Source organism: Pseudomyrmex gracilis, unplaced genomic scaffold (genome assembly GCF_002006095.1).
Source record: "Pseudomyrmex gracilis isolate BER0280 unplaced genomic scaffold, ASM200609v1 scaffold_33, whole genome shotgun sequence".
Classification (NCBI taxonomy): domain Eukaryota; kingdom Metazoa; phylum Arthropoda; class Insecta; order Hymenoptera; family Formicidae; genus Pseudomyrmex; species Pseudomyrmex gracilis.
In genome coordinates, this window is record NW_018020617.1 from 328171 (window position 1) to 342319 (window position 14149).

Below are 14149 nucleotides of genomic sequence, written 5' to 3' on the forward strand. Positions count from 1 at the left end.
CAGCAATACTATTGTCGCTATCTATGTGTCATTTTAGATATTTTATCAATTGCTCCTTGTAAATACACTGTTAATTTTACAGACAAGCATCAACGAAACACGAGAGAATAAGTCTTTGTTGAGCGTCAGCAAGCCGCCAGATAGCCCTACGCTAGTTGTTCCCGCCGCCTCAAGCAGTAGCACCCTAAGCGTGCCGCCGAGGTTAACTAGCGATCGTTATCTCATGCCGACCGTCGAGATGTACCCATCCAAAGCGATGATGAGTCGCCGAACGTCGAGCGATACGCCGTCGCAATCGGACACAAGCGCTGGAAGCAGCGGCACGCGAACGCTCAGCATAGCGAACGGCTACGCTGGCGGCAAGGCTCGACTGGATGAACAAAAGCCGAAGGCGTCGACAACGGTGGCACAGGACGACCTCGACGTGCAATCGGTGATCAACGAGAGGAGGCCGTCCAAGCTGAAGACGACACATGATGGCGCTGCTTCTACTTCCGCCAGCATTGCCAGTGATCAGTACAGTGCGATGATTCGCGGTGAAGGTTATAACCACATCTACGTCGTTACTGACGACAGATCCGACGATATACCGTCGCCGTGCGGCAATGTAAGCGAGAGCACCGGTACCGGAAGCATCAGCGTCGCCGCTAGCATCAGCGTTGTTGGCAGCATCTGTGGTGTCGGCAATGTCAGTGTCGTCGGAAGCATCAGCAGTAGCAGCGGCAGTGGTAGCCGAAGCGGTGGCAACGATAATGTTGCAACTGGTACTACTGACGGGGTGCATATCGGCGAGGGCGGCGCGATCGGATCCGATGTGAGAATTTACGTGGACGACACGGACTCGGCGAGCAGCAGCAACGGACATCGTCGTCGCGGTGGAAGACTGCGCGACGATGAGACCCTAGACGCCTCAACTACTATCTCTTCCACTATGACAATGAGAGATGGTTGCAGAGGTGAAGGCACTGGCGGCACGAACGAAAACAGGGAAACATCTGAGAGACCGTCCTTTGCTGGTGGATCGCTGGATCCTTCTTAATCCAGAGTGAAGACGAGCCCAAAGTAGTCTCTAGTCCGTGTGTGTACTGCGAGAAGTTTAGAAAGTGGAACGTGGTACACCACAATAATGGAAATACTTAGGCGTGAAGAAAGAAGGATTTGAGAAAAGGCTCTAAGAAAGACTGTAGTGCATGACAATATAGTCCTTATATTCTAGTCACTTCGCCGCCGTGAACTTGCCAAAAGCTCGAACATTTAGGGAAGTTGAGTTTTGAAAGAGAGAGAGAGAGAAAGAGAGAGAGAAAGAAAGTATAGAGAAAGCATCCCGCATATCCTGTAAAGGAGATATTAAATACAACTGCGCGTACAATCGAACGACGTAAATCAGGGAGAAATTTACTGAGAACTAAAAACAGCTGTGCAAAAATGCGCGCAATCTGCGCAACTTGAAAACCTATGACAATCTCTTTATTGCCAACGGAACCAAAACTCAAAAAGTTCCGAAGCATTGTGGAAATCGATTTGTAGGAATTGGTAGGAAGACGAACGACGTAGATCGCGTCGGGAAAAAAAAAAAAAAAAAAAAAAAAAAATTAGAGAAAACAATTTTCAGTAGTTTATAGCTAGATCTTATGTCGAGTCTACAAGACAAAACTGCAATTAATTGGACCACACTGTCTCTCTCGCCTTTTCTTATTCTCTTCTACATAATCGCGCGCCGTCAAATCGTCGGTTGTGAATCAAACATGTTTATACAATTGATCGATATAAATTGTATTCTTGCTACACTTGATCGATTAATTAATTAATTGATTTGATCGATCAATTGTGAAAATCATATAAACAATCGTCGTGCGAGAATCGCGATTTTTATATATTCGTTTCGTTTTACTTCAACTCTTTTTCACACTCTAGAGTTCTTCTCGTTGACATCTGTGATATACTTTAATCGTAGTATACTTCCTAACGATATAACACACAGCGAATATATCAGCATGAAACAACAACAGCAGCAGTGACAACAGTGGCAGCAGAAAATAGCCAACAATTTTGGAGAGTGAGAGATGTAGCTGACTTTTTAATAAAAAAAAAAAATGAAAATCAATGTCTAGGTGGTTTTTGGTGGGTGAGCAAACATAGAGAGGAGAACAAAACAAAGAGAGATTTAAAAGTAGAAACTCTATTACTGTACATACATACATCTATGAATATTCTATACTCTACACTTGGTGTGGTTTATTTTGATACTACCGCGTGCGGTAATATACTTAACGATTGTCGAAGTAAAAAAACAAAAAAAAAAAAAAAAGAAAAAGTAAAACATAAACTCTATGCCTTTTATGAACGTTGACGAACCTTCGTGCGGTGGTGGTGCCCGCGTTTTTTTCAGCTGCAAAAAAGGGTAACAAAGAACCGATGAACTATTCGCATTCTTCCAACCCGGAAGAATTGAAAAAAGGTGTAGTCGCTAAGATCACATGTCAATAACGCGCGTGCGCGCTCCGCATTGCTTTGAGATAAAAAAAAATTTAATGGTAATCGTCGGCCGATCGAATTTCCGATCGGTCGAATTTCGTGTTTAATTTAAAACGTCTAACAGGATCTTGGGATGGTAACGCGTTTAGAATACGTTACTAATCTTTCAATAGTGTTAGACATTTTAAGGGAAACATGTAGGTAATTACGCGTATCCATGTGTGTGTTTTACGTACACGCGCGTCTCTTCGGCACCACGACCGGCTCTCGATAGCTCGGTAGCGTTTTAGACGACTGACTTCCGAATTATAGTTGAAACTCTAGCCATACATACGCACCGATCGCGATCGAACACACGTATCAAAAAAAATAGATTTGGCAAGAGTACGTTATTGTTAAAAACAAAAAGAAAAAAAGAGAAAAAATACACAGAACACATTGGTCCATAAAATCAGATAATTGTAAAAAAAATCGTAAACTATACGCTATCGTATGTATGTACTACACGCGTATTTGATTGAGTCATGTTATAATATCGAAACTCAGCGTGCCTATCTCGAATCTATTTTTTTTTTTTTTGGCTCGTAGAGAAGGCAGTGATCGTGTAATTTAAAGAAACTTGCAACAACATGAAACTAATAAGTAAATGGAATAATAAAAAACCGCAAAAAAAAAAAAAAAAAGAACTACCAAAAATCGGGAGCCGTCGTCAGCCCCAGATATATAAAGCGTTATTTTTAATTACGATAACGGTATACCCCGGTAATGGGGATATCCGTAAGACTAGGAAGTGTCTCGCGTGTACCGCCCGTCTTAATCGGTGGCTTGGTGAACGCAAAACTTCGACTTCGCTTCATCACATAAAGCCGAAAAGTACAACGCAATGTAGGATACGTGTGTGATGGGAAACGGCATGTGTGAAAAGATTTGAGATAAGTGGAGAGAGTTAAAGAAGAACTAAATATGTACAAATGCAATAAAAATCGAGCGACGATTACGTACCGGCTTGTGTCTTTGTCAAAAACGATCCCATCTCATCGTTTTCATTCCCATACAAAACATAAAAAACTCATTAAATGTTCGTTAAACGTTAATAGCTATGCAATCTGATAGATATCTAATGGAGGTTTTGTTCTATGTGGGTTCATACACAACAACCAGTCAATATTATATTTTACAGTAGTATATGTGTAATTTAAAAGGGTGCTGAAGCGTCGGCTAAAGTTCAATGCGGCAGCCACTCAGACGCTACGCTGTTCAGTAAATGACGCCCTCTGGTCAGACCGAGACAAGGACAGATAACGCGATAGAAACAAGGATAGACGTATGTGTCTCTCCGGCGATTCTGCTAAAACTGTACCAATCTTATTGTCATATTTTATCTTTTTGCAAGCTTAAAAATCCTTTCCTAAAACACTCAAAATATTCGTTTATGTTTTTAGAACGGCTCGGACACAAGTTTTGTTGTGATTCGTACTGCCAATTTTGTATACAAAGTGAAAATGTTGTCTGTGTTGGAACAGTCCATAAACTTTTTTTCGTTTTTCTTGTCCAATTCTTATCCAAGCCATTTTTTAAGCATATTTTTTTTTATTCTGGAGAAACATTTTTCATTTCAATTAATGGATGCAGAGTAAGTTGTGCAAAAAAAGTGCCGGTAAAACAGGACGGTAGCATTGATTCAATAAGAGATTCTGGGAAATGGTAAAATTCATATTTTTATTTCAAACATATGTATTATTTTTCTTTGTAAAATTATTTGAATTACATATCTATAATTAAGTTATAATTATATTTGATTAAATGTTATGTGTTTTGAACACATGGTTTTTTTTTTAAGTATTTGCTAGATTCACTTTCGTATTCGCTCTAGCGTACCATGCACTCGTAATCTATAGATACACGTGTACTCCGGATTGCCACTGTTTGAATGAACTTTGAGTTCGATTATCTCGTATGCCTCGTTTGCTCGATTCTGCAAAACGTACGTAGATAGACGTTTATAGAAAATTTAGAAATCAAACATAAGTTATTTTAATTATAGTGGTGTTGAATATTCCACCTCGACGTCAAAATACTGCAATGGCGAACCCGTGTTGTCGTACACGAACCTGCCAAATAAGAAAGGTTTCTCGTCCTCAAGATCCAACAAACCCTACAAGTATAACACATACAATAACCCAGCATATATATCTGTGTAATAATAATACATATCCTATGTTTATAGTTACATAAATAACAATCATTGCATGGACAAAAATACGTGGAGCGATTGATAAGTGTTCGAAACGACGTATCGATAGCGAGTTTTATTCTTCAGAAGAACAAAAAAAGTGACTTATTATCGTACGTAGTGTTTGTGTGATAGCTTTCCAAAGTAGACGTTCTCGATGATTTTTGACATTTATTCTTTCAAAAGATGAAATTTGCCAGCGACCACAGCAATGTGATACTACCCCCACACACAGATAGTCAAATGTGAAAACTCAATATAAACCAAATCATTGTATAGATTAAGTTGCTCGCCAATTGCTGTTGTGTTGTTTTTATTTAACGCAAATGTTATTTAACGAAAATGTTTTTGTCAATTCAGTATCAATATGCTGAGTTTTATTATCAATCAATTGTTGTAGCCAATGTTTAGGACATGTGAGTCAGCAATATGTGAGCAATATATGAGCAATAATTTTTATTCATAAGTTGAGAAAAATAATATAAAGTTTATTGCCGATGAGTTGTTGAGAACTTGATGTTATTATATTTTTAAAACTGTTGTTGGCAAGAACATACTGAAAAGAGGATACACCCTTTTGTTACATTGCTGAAAACGTATGAGTAATATTTGTGGCAAGTTGCCAACAACTTGCATTCAGTTGGCTATCTGGGTATTGTCGCTATGCGTCATCTTCGATACTTATCAATCGTCTCACTATATGTGTACATATAGGACACACGAACTGACAATAGATGTATAGTAGTCGCACAATAATAGGCTTACCCAAATAGAAAAATCTCTAGGCGCGGTGGCGGTTTCCCCGGTGGGGGATATCGACGAAGAGATGTGCTCGAGACTGACTCCGGATATGTGCACATGGCCGAGCAACCGGATCACTACGCTGCCGCTGCTGCCCTTTAAGGCCCAGCATTCGCCCGGCAAAACGCCAGTCTGATGAATATTTTGGAATTCAGTACGATATTGAAATTAAATATATTCGGGTAACCTGTATCAAAGCGCGCGGTGTATTTTGCTGCTGACAAAGCGGTATGCCGAACAAGTTGAGTACAGATGCACCAATCGAGTAAGGTTCGGTGTCTCGCGTCGATAAGATTGCACCACCTAAATAAAGGTGTGAATTATTCAAGCATTTATTTGCTTTTATTTCAATACAAATCTGCAGGAAAAAATATATTTTATTAACGTGAAAATATTTTTGCCACTGTAATAATGTTTATAAAATGTGTAGGTAATTTTGAAAAATATAAAAATGTTATGTTTATAAAATAAAAATCTATACTCAATAGTTATTTTGAGCTGGGACTAAAAAAAAGTTCGAAAGCTGCTTTTAATCTCCTTTACGCATCAGATCATTAGCAGGTCGCGAGATTGCCCTTTAATTATTACGTAGAAAAAAAGACTGAATGTGAAAATAGAACATAGGATACTGCAAAAAAAACCTGAACTTTCAAGGGCGTAATCCGTCCTTCCAGTCTTATCGGCGTCATATGTCTGCAATTCGTTTCTCACAGTCTCGAGCGACAGAGTCCTTAGCAAATTCTCCGTATGTAAATTCATTTCTATTGTAATTCGTGATAACACGTTAAAAACCAACAGAAAACAACTAACAATATGTTTTCTAACAATATTTTTTTTTACTTTTGTCAAAAAAATGTACATATAGAACAAAATAAAAATTATATTACTAATGATTGGCGCGTAAACACAAAGAGAAAAGACTTTCACAAGTGAAAGCTTGTTGACACGAATGTAATATATAAACCGTGCCACTCTACTTATTTAATCAATAATCTGACATCAAAGAAATGCCACTGCAGCAGGGCAACATCCGGCTAGCATTTGCACGCCGCACCTTTCTTACCCTCCGACACCTCATTCCTTAGATTAAGAATAGCTTCTGACAGTTTTGGAATTACATTAGCCACTTCTCTCAAATTGCTCTTCAACTCATCGCGTATTTCCACTACGTTCTTTAGTTCTTCCTAAAAGTTGTGGGGAAATATCGTGAAACGTCAGTTTTTATTACACATCGCGCCGAGAAGATTCGCACAAACTGCTGATATTACATTGACGCAAAGATTTAATTGGGTTAATTCTCATAAAGTTCTCTAGAAAGCTAATTAAGATAATTCGAAATTCTTGTTGTACGACAAAAACACATTAATGCAATATTAGTCTTCTACGTCTGCGAATTTCCTCAGCTCATTGCACAATAATTAATTCTATATGTGTATATATATATATATATATATATATATATGTATATATTGTGGACAAGGATTTTATAAAAATAACATGTTATTTATATGTATACGAGCATTCTATTTACGGTCAAGTGTTACCGATAAAGTTTCCAAATGAGTTCTCAGAATTTCCAAGTCTATTTTAATCGATTTGAACGACGAACTCGCTGAATACTTGTCGCAAATATGGGATACAGACATTGCTAAGACGTATTCGAAGCTCTTTGTAATTCTAAGTACTAAATTGAACACGTTAATTGATTTTTTTTTTTCGAATCAGTTTTATACCAAGCATCGAAGTAATGATGCAGAACACAAAGGGTTTCACGAGTCTGATGTACCAAGCGGATCGTTGATTGCAGTTGGCCGGAACACCCGGACAATTTCCTGCGTTAACACAACAAAACCGTCCGCTCATCGGTTATCGCCACATCATCTCACCAAAAGAAAACTATAGATTGTGACGATGCTTCTTATCGCACATGTTTCGGTAGACATATACATCAGAACTTAAAAGACTCTATTGACAACTGTGTGTACATATTTAATCTTAATCGATATATGTGTATGTATATATATCGATATATATTTAACCTTAATCGATATATATATATATAGTTGTTTTTTACAAATTCATTGCTAGTATTAAAAATCTATAATAATATATATATAGCAGTATGCGTCTTTTTTTTTGGTTTATCGCAGTGACAGGTTGTGTTCACTGACAGAACGTTAAAATAAAAATAATAGCGTGCGCATAGCGCGCGTCTGTGTTGTGCTAGTATTGCAGAAAATGAATTGCGATTCTTTCCTTCGTGATTCGAAGCAAGTTGTTATATATACAGAGTAAAAATTGCAAATAAAAGGAGAGGAAAAAGGATGTGAAAATAATTATAATATAGTATGAAGATTCGCGAAAGAAAAAAATTTATTCTTATTTGATGAAATGTTTAAGTATATTTTCTTACACTATTTATTTTTACGTTATTCGGGAATGTGTACACAGGATATATGTACAGGGTAAATATAAATCCTCATTCTCTATATATATGCACAATTACATACAGAGTAAGTAATTTATACGTATAATTTTCTGCAGCAAAATGAGAGATGTAGTCACGTAATTGGTCACGTGTTATTTATTTAGACGGATTTGAGAAACATGCGTGATTTTTTTCTATATATGTGTATAATTCTGTATATAATTTTGAGATGGATAACAATCTGTCTCTATTTGTTTAATTTAAACTTCTTTTAAAATTTGTTAATCAAAATAAACTTTTGCATCAAATAACATACAAAATATTATACTATGATTGAATTTATGGAACGTAAATATTATTTTATTACTATTGCTAAAATTATTTTGCAGTATTTGGACGTGTTCGTGAATTGACGTCACTGTACATCTTTCAAAATGAAATGTATGCGCACGTTAAGTCGAGCATCAAAATCATAATCTTTGTACTGGTTCTGCGCCTTCAATATAAAAGTTTTGCCTTCTTCAGAATTCTGAAATATAAAAATCAGAAAAATAATAATAAAAATGATAAACTTTGCAAATATCGTAAAAGTAAGTACGAAGTAATCTATTTTTTATACAATGTAATCCATAATATCTATTTTTTATATGACACAAATGTAAACAACAAAAATAGCAAAAATATACAAGTATTGAGCAGAAATACTTACGTTATTGTAATAAAGAGTACTTCCTAGTTCGTAAAGAGCAAAAGCGCTAATATGCTGATCGTCCTCATCTTTGGACGGACATGATCTACGTTCCACGCAGTTCCGATAACATGTAATAGCCGCATCGAGATGTCCCAAATAGGAATACACCACACCTTGCAAGAGGTCAGCCAAACCCACCATTGGTTCCTCAGAACGATTTGCAGTTTTACAATCTAGCGAAAAAAAAAAAAACAACAAAAATAATAACAATCAGACGCAAAGAAACTTGCAAGTAATCAAGGACAATTTTAATTTTTTTTATCTCGATTTTTTTTTAACTGTCTTTTTACGTTACTTGACATTTACCAACGTGGTTAAAGTCACCGATAAAAATAGAACGATTATTACCCTTTAATATGAACCGCAGCGATTTATTCGAACAGGACGGCATAGCATTCCATAAGTACAGTAATTCGTATACGAGTAATCTATAATATTGATCTTTTTGCGGATTTCCAGTTTCTTTATTGACGAGTTTCGGCACTCTACGCATAATAAACGCGCCGAGTTGCGTCTCTTTCATACGAGTCGCATTCTTATCGCGAAACCAGTGACGTATTTTGTTGTAAATTTTTAGGACGAAGTCATGTTTGCCGTTTGCTCCGCAACAAACTGCAAAATATCACATTCAGTGAAGAAATTCGACACTGTTTGATCAAACGTTGGAGAACACGTTGAACTTACTCATGCCTATGTACATATAAAAGCTCTTGGACCATTTGGATAGTCCTTTCATCTGCTGCAAACATTTCCATGTTTCATCGTAATTCAAGCATATCAAATGACACCAGGCCATCTCGTGCAAGCACAGCTGTTTGAGTTCCTGCTGGGACGAAGCTTCCACAGCTTTACCGTACGTATCAATTGCCGCGCTGAGATTCGACTAAAAAATAATATATTTAACATAATCGCAAGAGACAATTTTAAAGACAATTTAATTCAATCGATCAGTATACCTCGAGACGTTCTATTCTACCGGCAAAGAAGAGAAAGAAGGCAGAATTATGAAATTCGGTATAAGACTCGGTTATCAGCTGTTTCGCTATTGTGACGCCCGCTGTCACATTCGATCCATCGATCGCAAAGTGCGGACGGACGATTGTGTGATACCAAAGTAGAGATAATCTATGACAAAGTGATAATATACTTTGCTGATCAATCAAACTTGATAGTGTTGTTATATGTGTGTGTGTATGTGTGTATATAAAACAGATCACTCAGGACATAATAAGAACAACTAATACTAAATCTGAAAGTTAATTTTATAATTAAAAAAGAACACATAGTGATGGGTGTATTCTTAGTAAAGACACGTTTATAAACCGTCTTACAATATACTCACGTGGCAAGCGGTGCGTGCATATCTTCGCTGAGACGTGCGTACATAAGAGCAGCAAGTCCGATCTGTCGGTCACCCTCAAAGCCCAAGACCTGGACTACCTTTAGCATGGACGGTGGCAAAAGGCTCACGCATAATTGGTATATACCGTAGCCGAAACTCACTGCCGACATTAAACGCGTCACCTCCGCAGGTTCCACAAAGCTGCGAAGTAGAAAATTTCATTTCTGCTTCAGTTACATTGTCTAATTGATAACTTAAGCTGTGTAAAGGGAAAGAGAAGAAGCAAAGTGATTCAAAGCTAACTTTGTGACCTATCGCAAAGCGGAAAGCAACGTGTGAATTTGCCGGCGGCAAGATCCTCAAACGTAAGCGAATCGTAAAGAGATTTGCAGAATACTTTACNTTGCCGAAAAAGTATACATATATAAAAAGAAAAAAAACAAAGGGAATTTGTTGTTTAACATTGCAACTTTTTCGCTCTCGTAGTTGAATACTTTAGAAAAAGTATACATATATAAAAAGAAAAAAAACAAAGGGAATTTGTTGTTTAACATTGCAACTTTTTCGCTCTCGTAGTAGAATACTTTACAAAAAAAAAAAAAAAAAAAAAAAATAGATGCTAATAGAAGCTTTAGTGGTGTGATTTTTCTCTCGTGAAGGAAAGAACAGTAGACGAAGGAGACAGAAGAAACGGAAAAAGTTCGTAAGAAGAAACAACAATTACGGTGTCTGTTGTTGTGACGTGATGCCAGTGAGCGAGAGGAACATTGATAGTGAGCTTCGCAGACCTGATGGCGACGAAACAGGTGTCACGTAATCGTTGTCGGACGATATCGACCATTCCGAAGATTCCGGGCTCTGCGGACTCTGCGGGCTTTGTGGGTTTTGTGAAGACGGTTCGTTTCTTGTGGGAGTTCCACGCGGACTGAGTACTACAGGAAGGTGAAATCATCAAACGCGCGTTCGACGAGAAACTCCATCACGTATGTGTATGATTATTATAAATTAATGTACCACAGCAGCATTCAAAAAATTACAATGAAAAAAAAAAAAAAAAAGAATAATCGCAAGAAAGATAAAAATGAATATGTTAAACTGTTAAATAAAAGTTATGCTATATTCTGTTGTTTAAATTAATAAAATCAGTTGTTAGACACGAATTGTATGACGCACCGGTAGGACTTGTGCCAAAGGTGCGACGGTACAATTGCGAGATTTGCGTATACGCGTGCTGATAAACTCGCCAAGCCTTGCGCAGCATCCAGCCGCCTCGCATGTATCTGGATAATTCGTGTTCGACAAACGATAGTATGGCCGCGCAAACTTGCAAATCCGCCAGAACGATTTGCCGTTCTAATTTGTTCACATAGTCCTTCTGAAATCAATTTTGCAATTACTAAGGACTCTGATAACGAGAATTGTGTAACGACAAAGATTCCGTGGAAATTAATAGATATAAAATTATTACACATATATGTGTATTTAACTCGGAAAAAAATTTATTGTTAGTTAAATTAAAATTTTTAATTGCGTAACAAAAATTGCGAGAATTATCTTGTACATGAATATATTTTAAATATATATATATATATGTATAAATAATTTAAAAAGATATTTATAGATATATATAATTAAAACACTTACACCGGTTTCTTGCGTTCGAAACATTTTATTCTTCACAGATTTCAGCCATCCTATATCGCCCGCACATTCTCGTTCCATCTCTTTAAGCATTGACAAGGCCTGCTCGAGCTTGTCATCTTCGTATGTCATTATAGCATTCTGCGTGATTTATTCAATCGCATTAAAATCTACTTTACTATCACCGAAGGTTAAAATATTCAGATATGCGCGTCATGCATTTCTTATAAATCGGAACGGAACGCGGTGAGTGTGACGTCTTTTTTTTTTCGTATCATAACAGGATTATGAGATTTATAGTTTTATTTCAGTCCCTTTTGCAGAAAGATTGGTATATATCGATTTTATATTTTCCGGCGCATGTGCTCGCGTATATTATTAAAACCGATTAGGCAGCAACATCGTTTTGCGACCTTGAGATGTTAAATACGCTTCGTTAAAGTGTATACAAAGAATCGATATTGCTTCGCGCGGATTACGTACCATGAAGGAAACAAAGCAACGGCTAACTTTGACGTGGAAGCTATCAGGATGTCCGGTAAACAGAGCTTCGGCTTCCTCGAGTTTGTTATTCAACAATAGGGAGATGGCAGTTCTGGCGATGCTCCAGTCCTTTGTCCCGTCTTCTTCCGTCGCCATTGTGTCCGAAAACGTTTTTATAAAAAATATCCGGACGATTATTCTTGTTCTTTTCGAATCACTTAAACCAGCCTTTTTCAAACCACAGGTAACTACGTGAGTGTTTTTGATGTTTGTCAAATGGCAGTAAACATCTTTTTCGCTACGGGAATTATCAATTGATAATTTATCAGACAAAAATCACAAAAAATTGCTAATGATTTTTAGTCAAAGCTTGTTTGTTCCAAAAGATAAACTCTTACCAAAACACGGTTCACGAAATATCTCGTACATTTATGTTACAATCGAGCCATTCGCACAGCAAATACTGGCGTTACTTGTTCAGAGATGAGAACTGTGAGGTATATTTGCTATAAATTTTCTCCTCACACAAATCGCATAATCGAAAAAGTTAACGATTTTTTGACCTGATCGACTGGACACTCAACTCTAAAAATAAGGATTCATTCTTCGTATACAGCACTTGAAACGATATAAATATATTCGATTGTGATATTCAAGCTTGCTTGTGAGGTTGTTATGTAACTTTCCGTAATGATTCGCAATATATGTTGTGGCACACATTTATATCTTCTTTTATGTCTTACATATACATATACGTATCTTCCTTACATTGTTTTATTGACAAACGTGCACAAACATGTAAACAGTTTTGAAAAAACCTTCAATTAAGTATTGCGTACTGCAAGTTTCTTGGGAAAAGAATAAGTTTTGATTCACACTTTATTTTGTCTGGACGCAAATGCAATTTGTCGGAAGGACTATCCAAGATGTGATGTAAAATTCTAACGCTGATTTCGTCTTCCGCTTTTGTGGAGATTTGACAGTGTGTTTGCATCGAACACTGATACATTATCAGAATATCACTCCTTGATAAATATTACGAACAAATATTACACAAGTGCACGCGACCCGTAGTACATGCGACATGTACAAGCCGCAGACTGTATTCTTGCGGTGCATTGAGTTGACTAAACTCTGCTGAGGAAACGCAGTGCTGCTGTCACCACCTTCGCTTGGGGGAGTATACATATATGTTTTATTGATTTTGACTCAGAAATATTGTAACTTTACGTACGCGCGCGTGCGTAGTACGTAAATTGAGAAAAACCAATGTGAAATTTGTCATGTAACAAAGTTGAGTAAAAATGGAAAAATTTTTAGAATTCTCTTAATATTACGCTTTAGATAGTTTTAAAGAAAAATAGTTTTTTACAACAGATAATATAAGGAACATTATTAAAAAAATTTAATATATCCAATTAGATACTTCTATATTTTCGCACTTTTAAATACTTAAATAAAAAATACATTTTAAAATACACTCATATAGTACGTATGTATCAAACATTAAAAGTACTAATTTGAAATTTATAATTACAATATGTATATATATATATATATATGTAATATTAATTACAATACGTATATTTACACTTGTCGTCCTGCGAACATTTGTATGTACATTCAATTGATATTCTCTATTCTGGGTTTTACTAGTAATAGGAATGACATTTGTACTGGTGCTGTGAATGCAGCACAATACTGATCATTCAGAACAACAATATCAATTTATTTACAATGGCAAATTTTCAAGCAATTCTGGCTCATAAAAGCTTAAGACTATGGCAGTCTGTCTGTCTCTTAAGTAGAGTCCGACCGAAACCATCTTTTTTAGTTTCTTAAGTAGTGTTCGGCCGAAACCGAAACTTTTATAAAACTATAAAAAGACAATATGTGTGACAATATGTGTCACACACACACACACACACACACACACACACACACACACACACACACACACACACACACACACACACACACACACACCACACCACA

The 14149-nt window shown here is 36.7% G+C and overlaps 2 protein-coding genes across 4 annotated transcripts in view; one reads left to right on the top strand and one right to left on the bottom strand.

The window, feature by feature from the left end:
* Positions 1-3472, top strand: part of LOC109852714 (voltage-dependent T-type calcium channel subunit alpha-1G) — a 47860-nt gene extending 44388 nt beyond the window's left edge. For all 3 annotated transcript variants that reach the window (XM_020424142.1, XM_020424140.1, XM_020424141.1), the window contains exon 34: positions 83-3472. In XM_020424142.1, coding sequence (XP_020279731.1) covers positions 83-1039 — 957 coding nt within the window. In that variant the 3' untranslated portion in view covers positions 1040-3472. The remainder of the gene's footprint in view (positions 1-82) is intronic.
* Positions 3473-4227: 755 nt separating this feature from the next.
* LOC109852701 (tetratricopeptide repeat protein 39C-like) lies at positions 4228-13318 on the bottom strand. Its single transcript, XM_020424117.1, has 17 exons — positions 12553-13318; positions 12155-12452; positions 11675-11812; positions 11204-11405; positions 10755-10962; positions 10031-10231; positions 9645-9813; positions 9373-9571; positions 9037-9300; positions 8647-8861; positions 8362-8466; positions 6573-6693; positions 6151-6270; positions 5697-5812; positions 5474-5641; positions 4538-4630; positions 4228-4450 (listed from the first exon to the last, which is right to left on the bottom strand). Exons 2-17 carry the CDS (start codon positions 12308-12310, stop codon positions 4328-4330), a joined length of 2598 nt encoding a protein of 865 aa, XP_020279706.1. The 5' UTR covers positions 12311-12452; positions 12553-13318; the 3' UTR covers positions 4228-4327.
* Between the last annotated feature and the right edge of the window lie 831 nt (positions 13319-14149).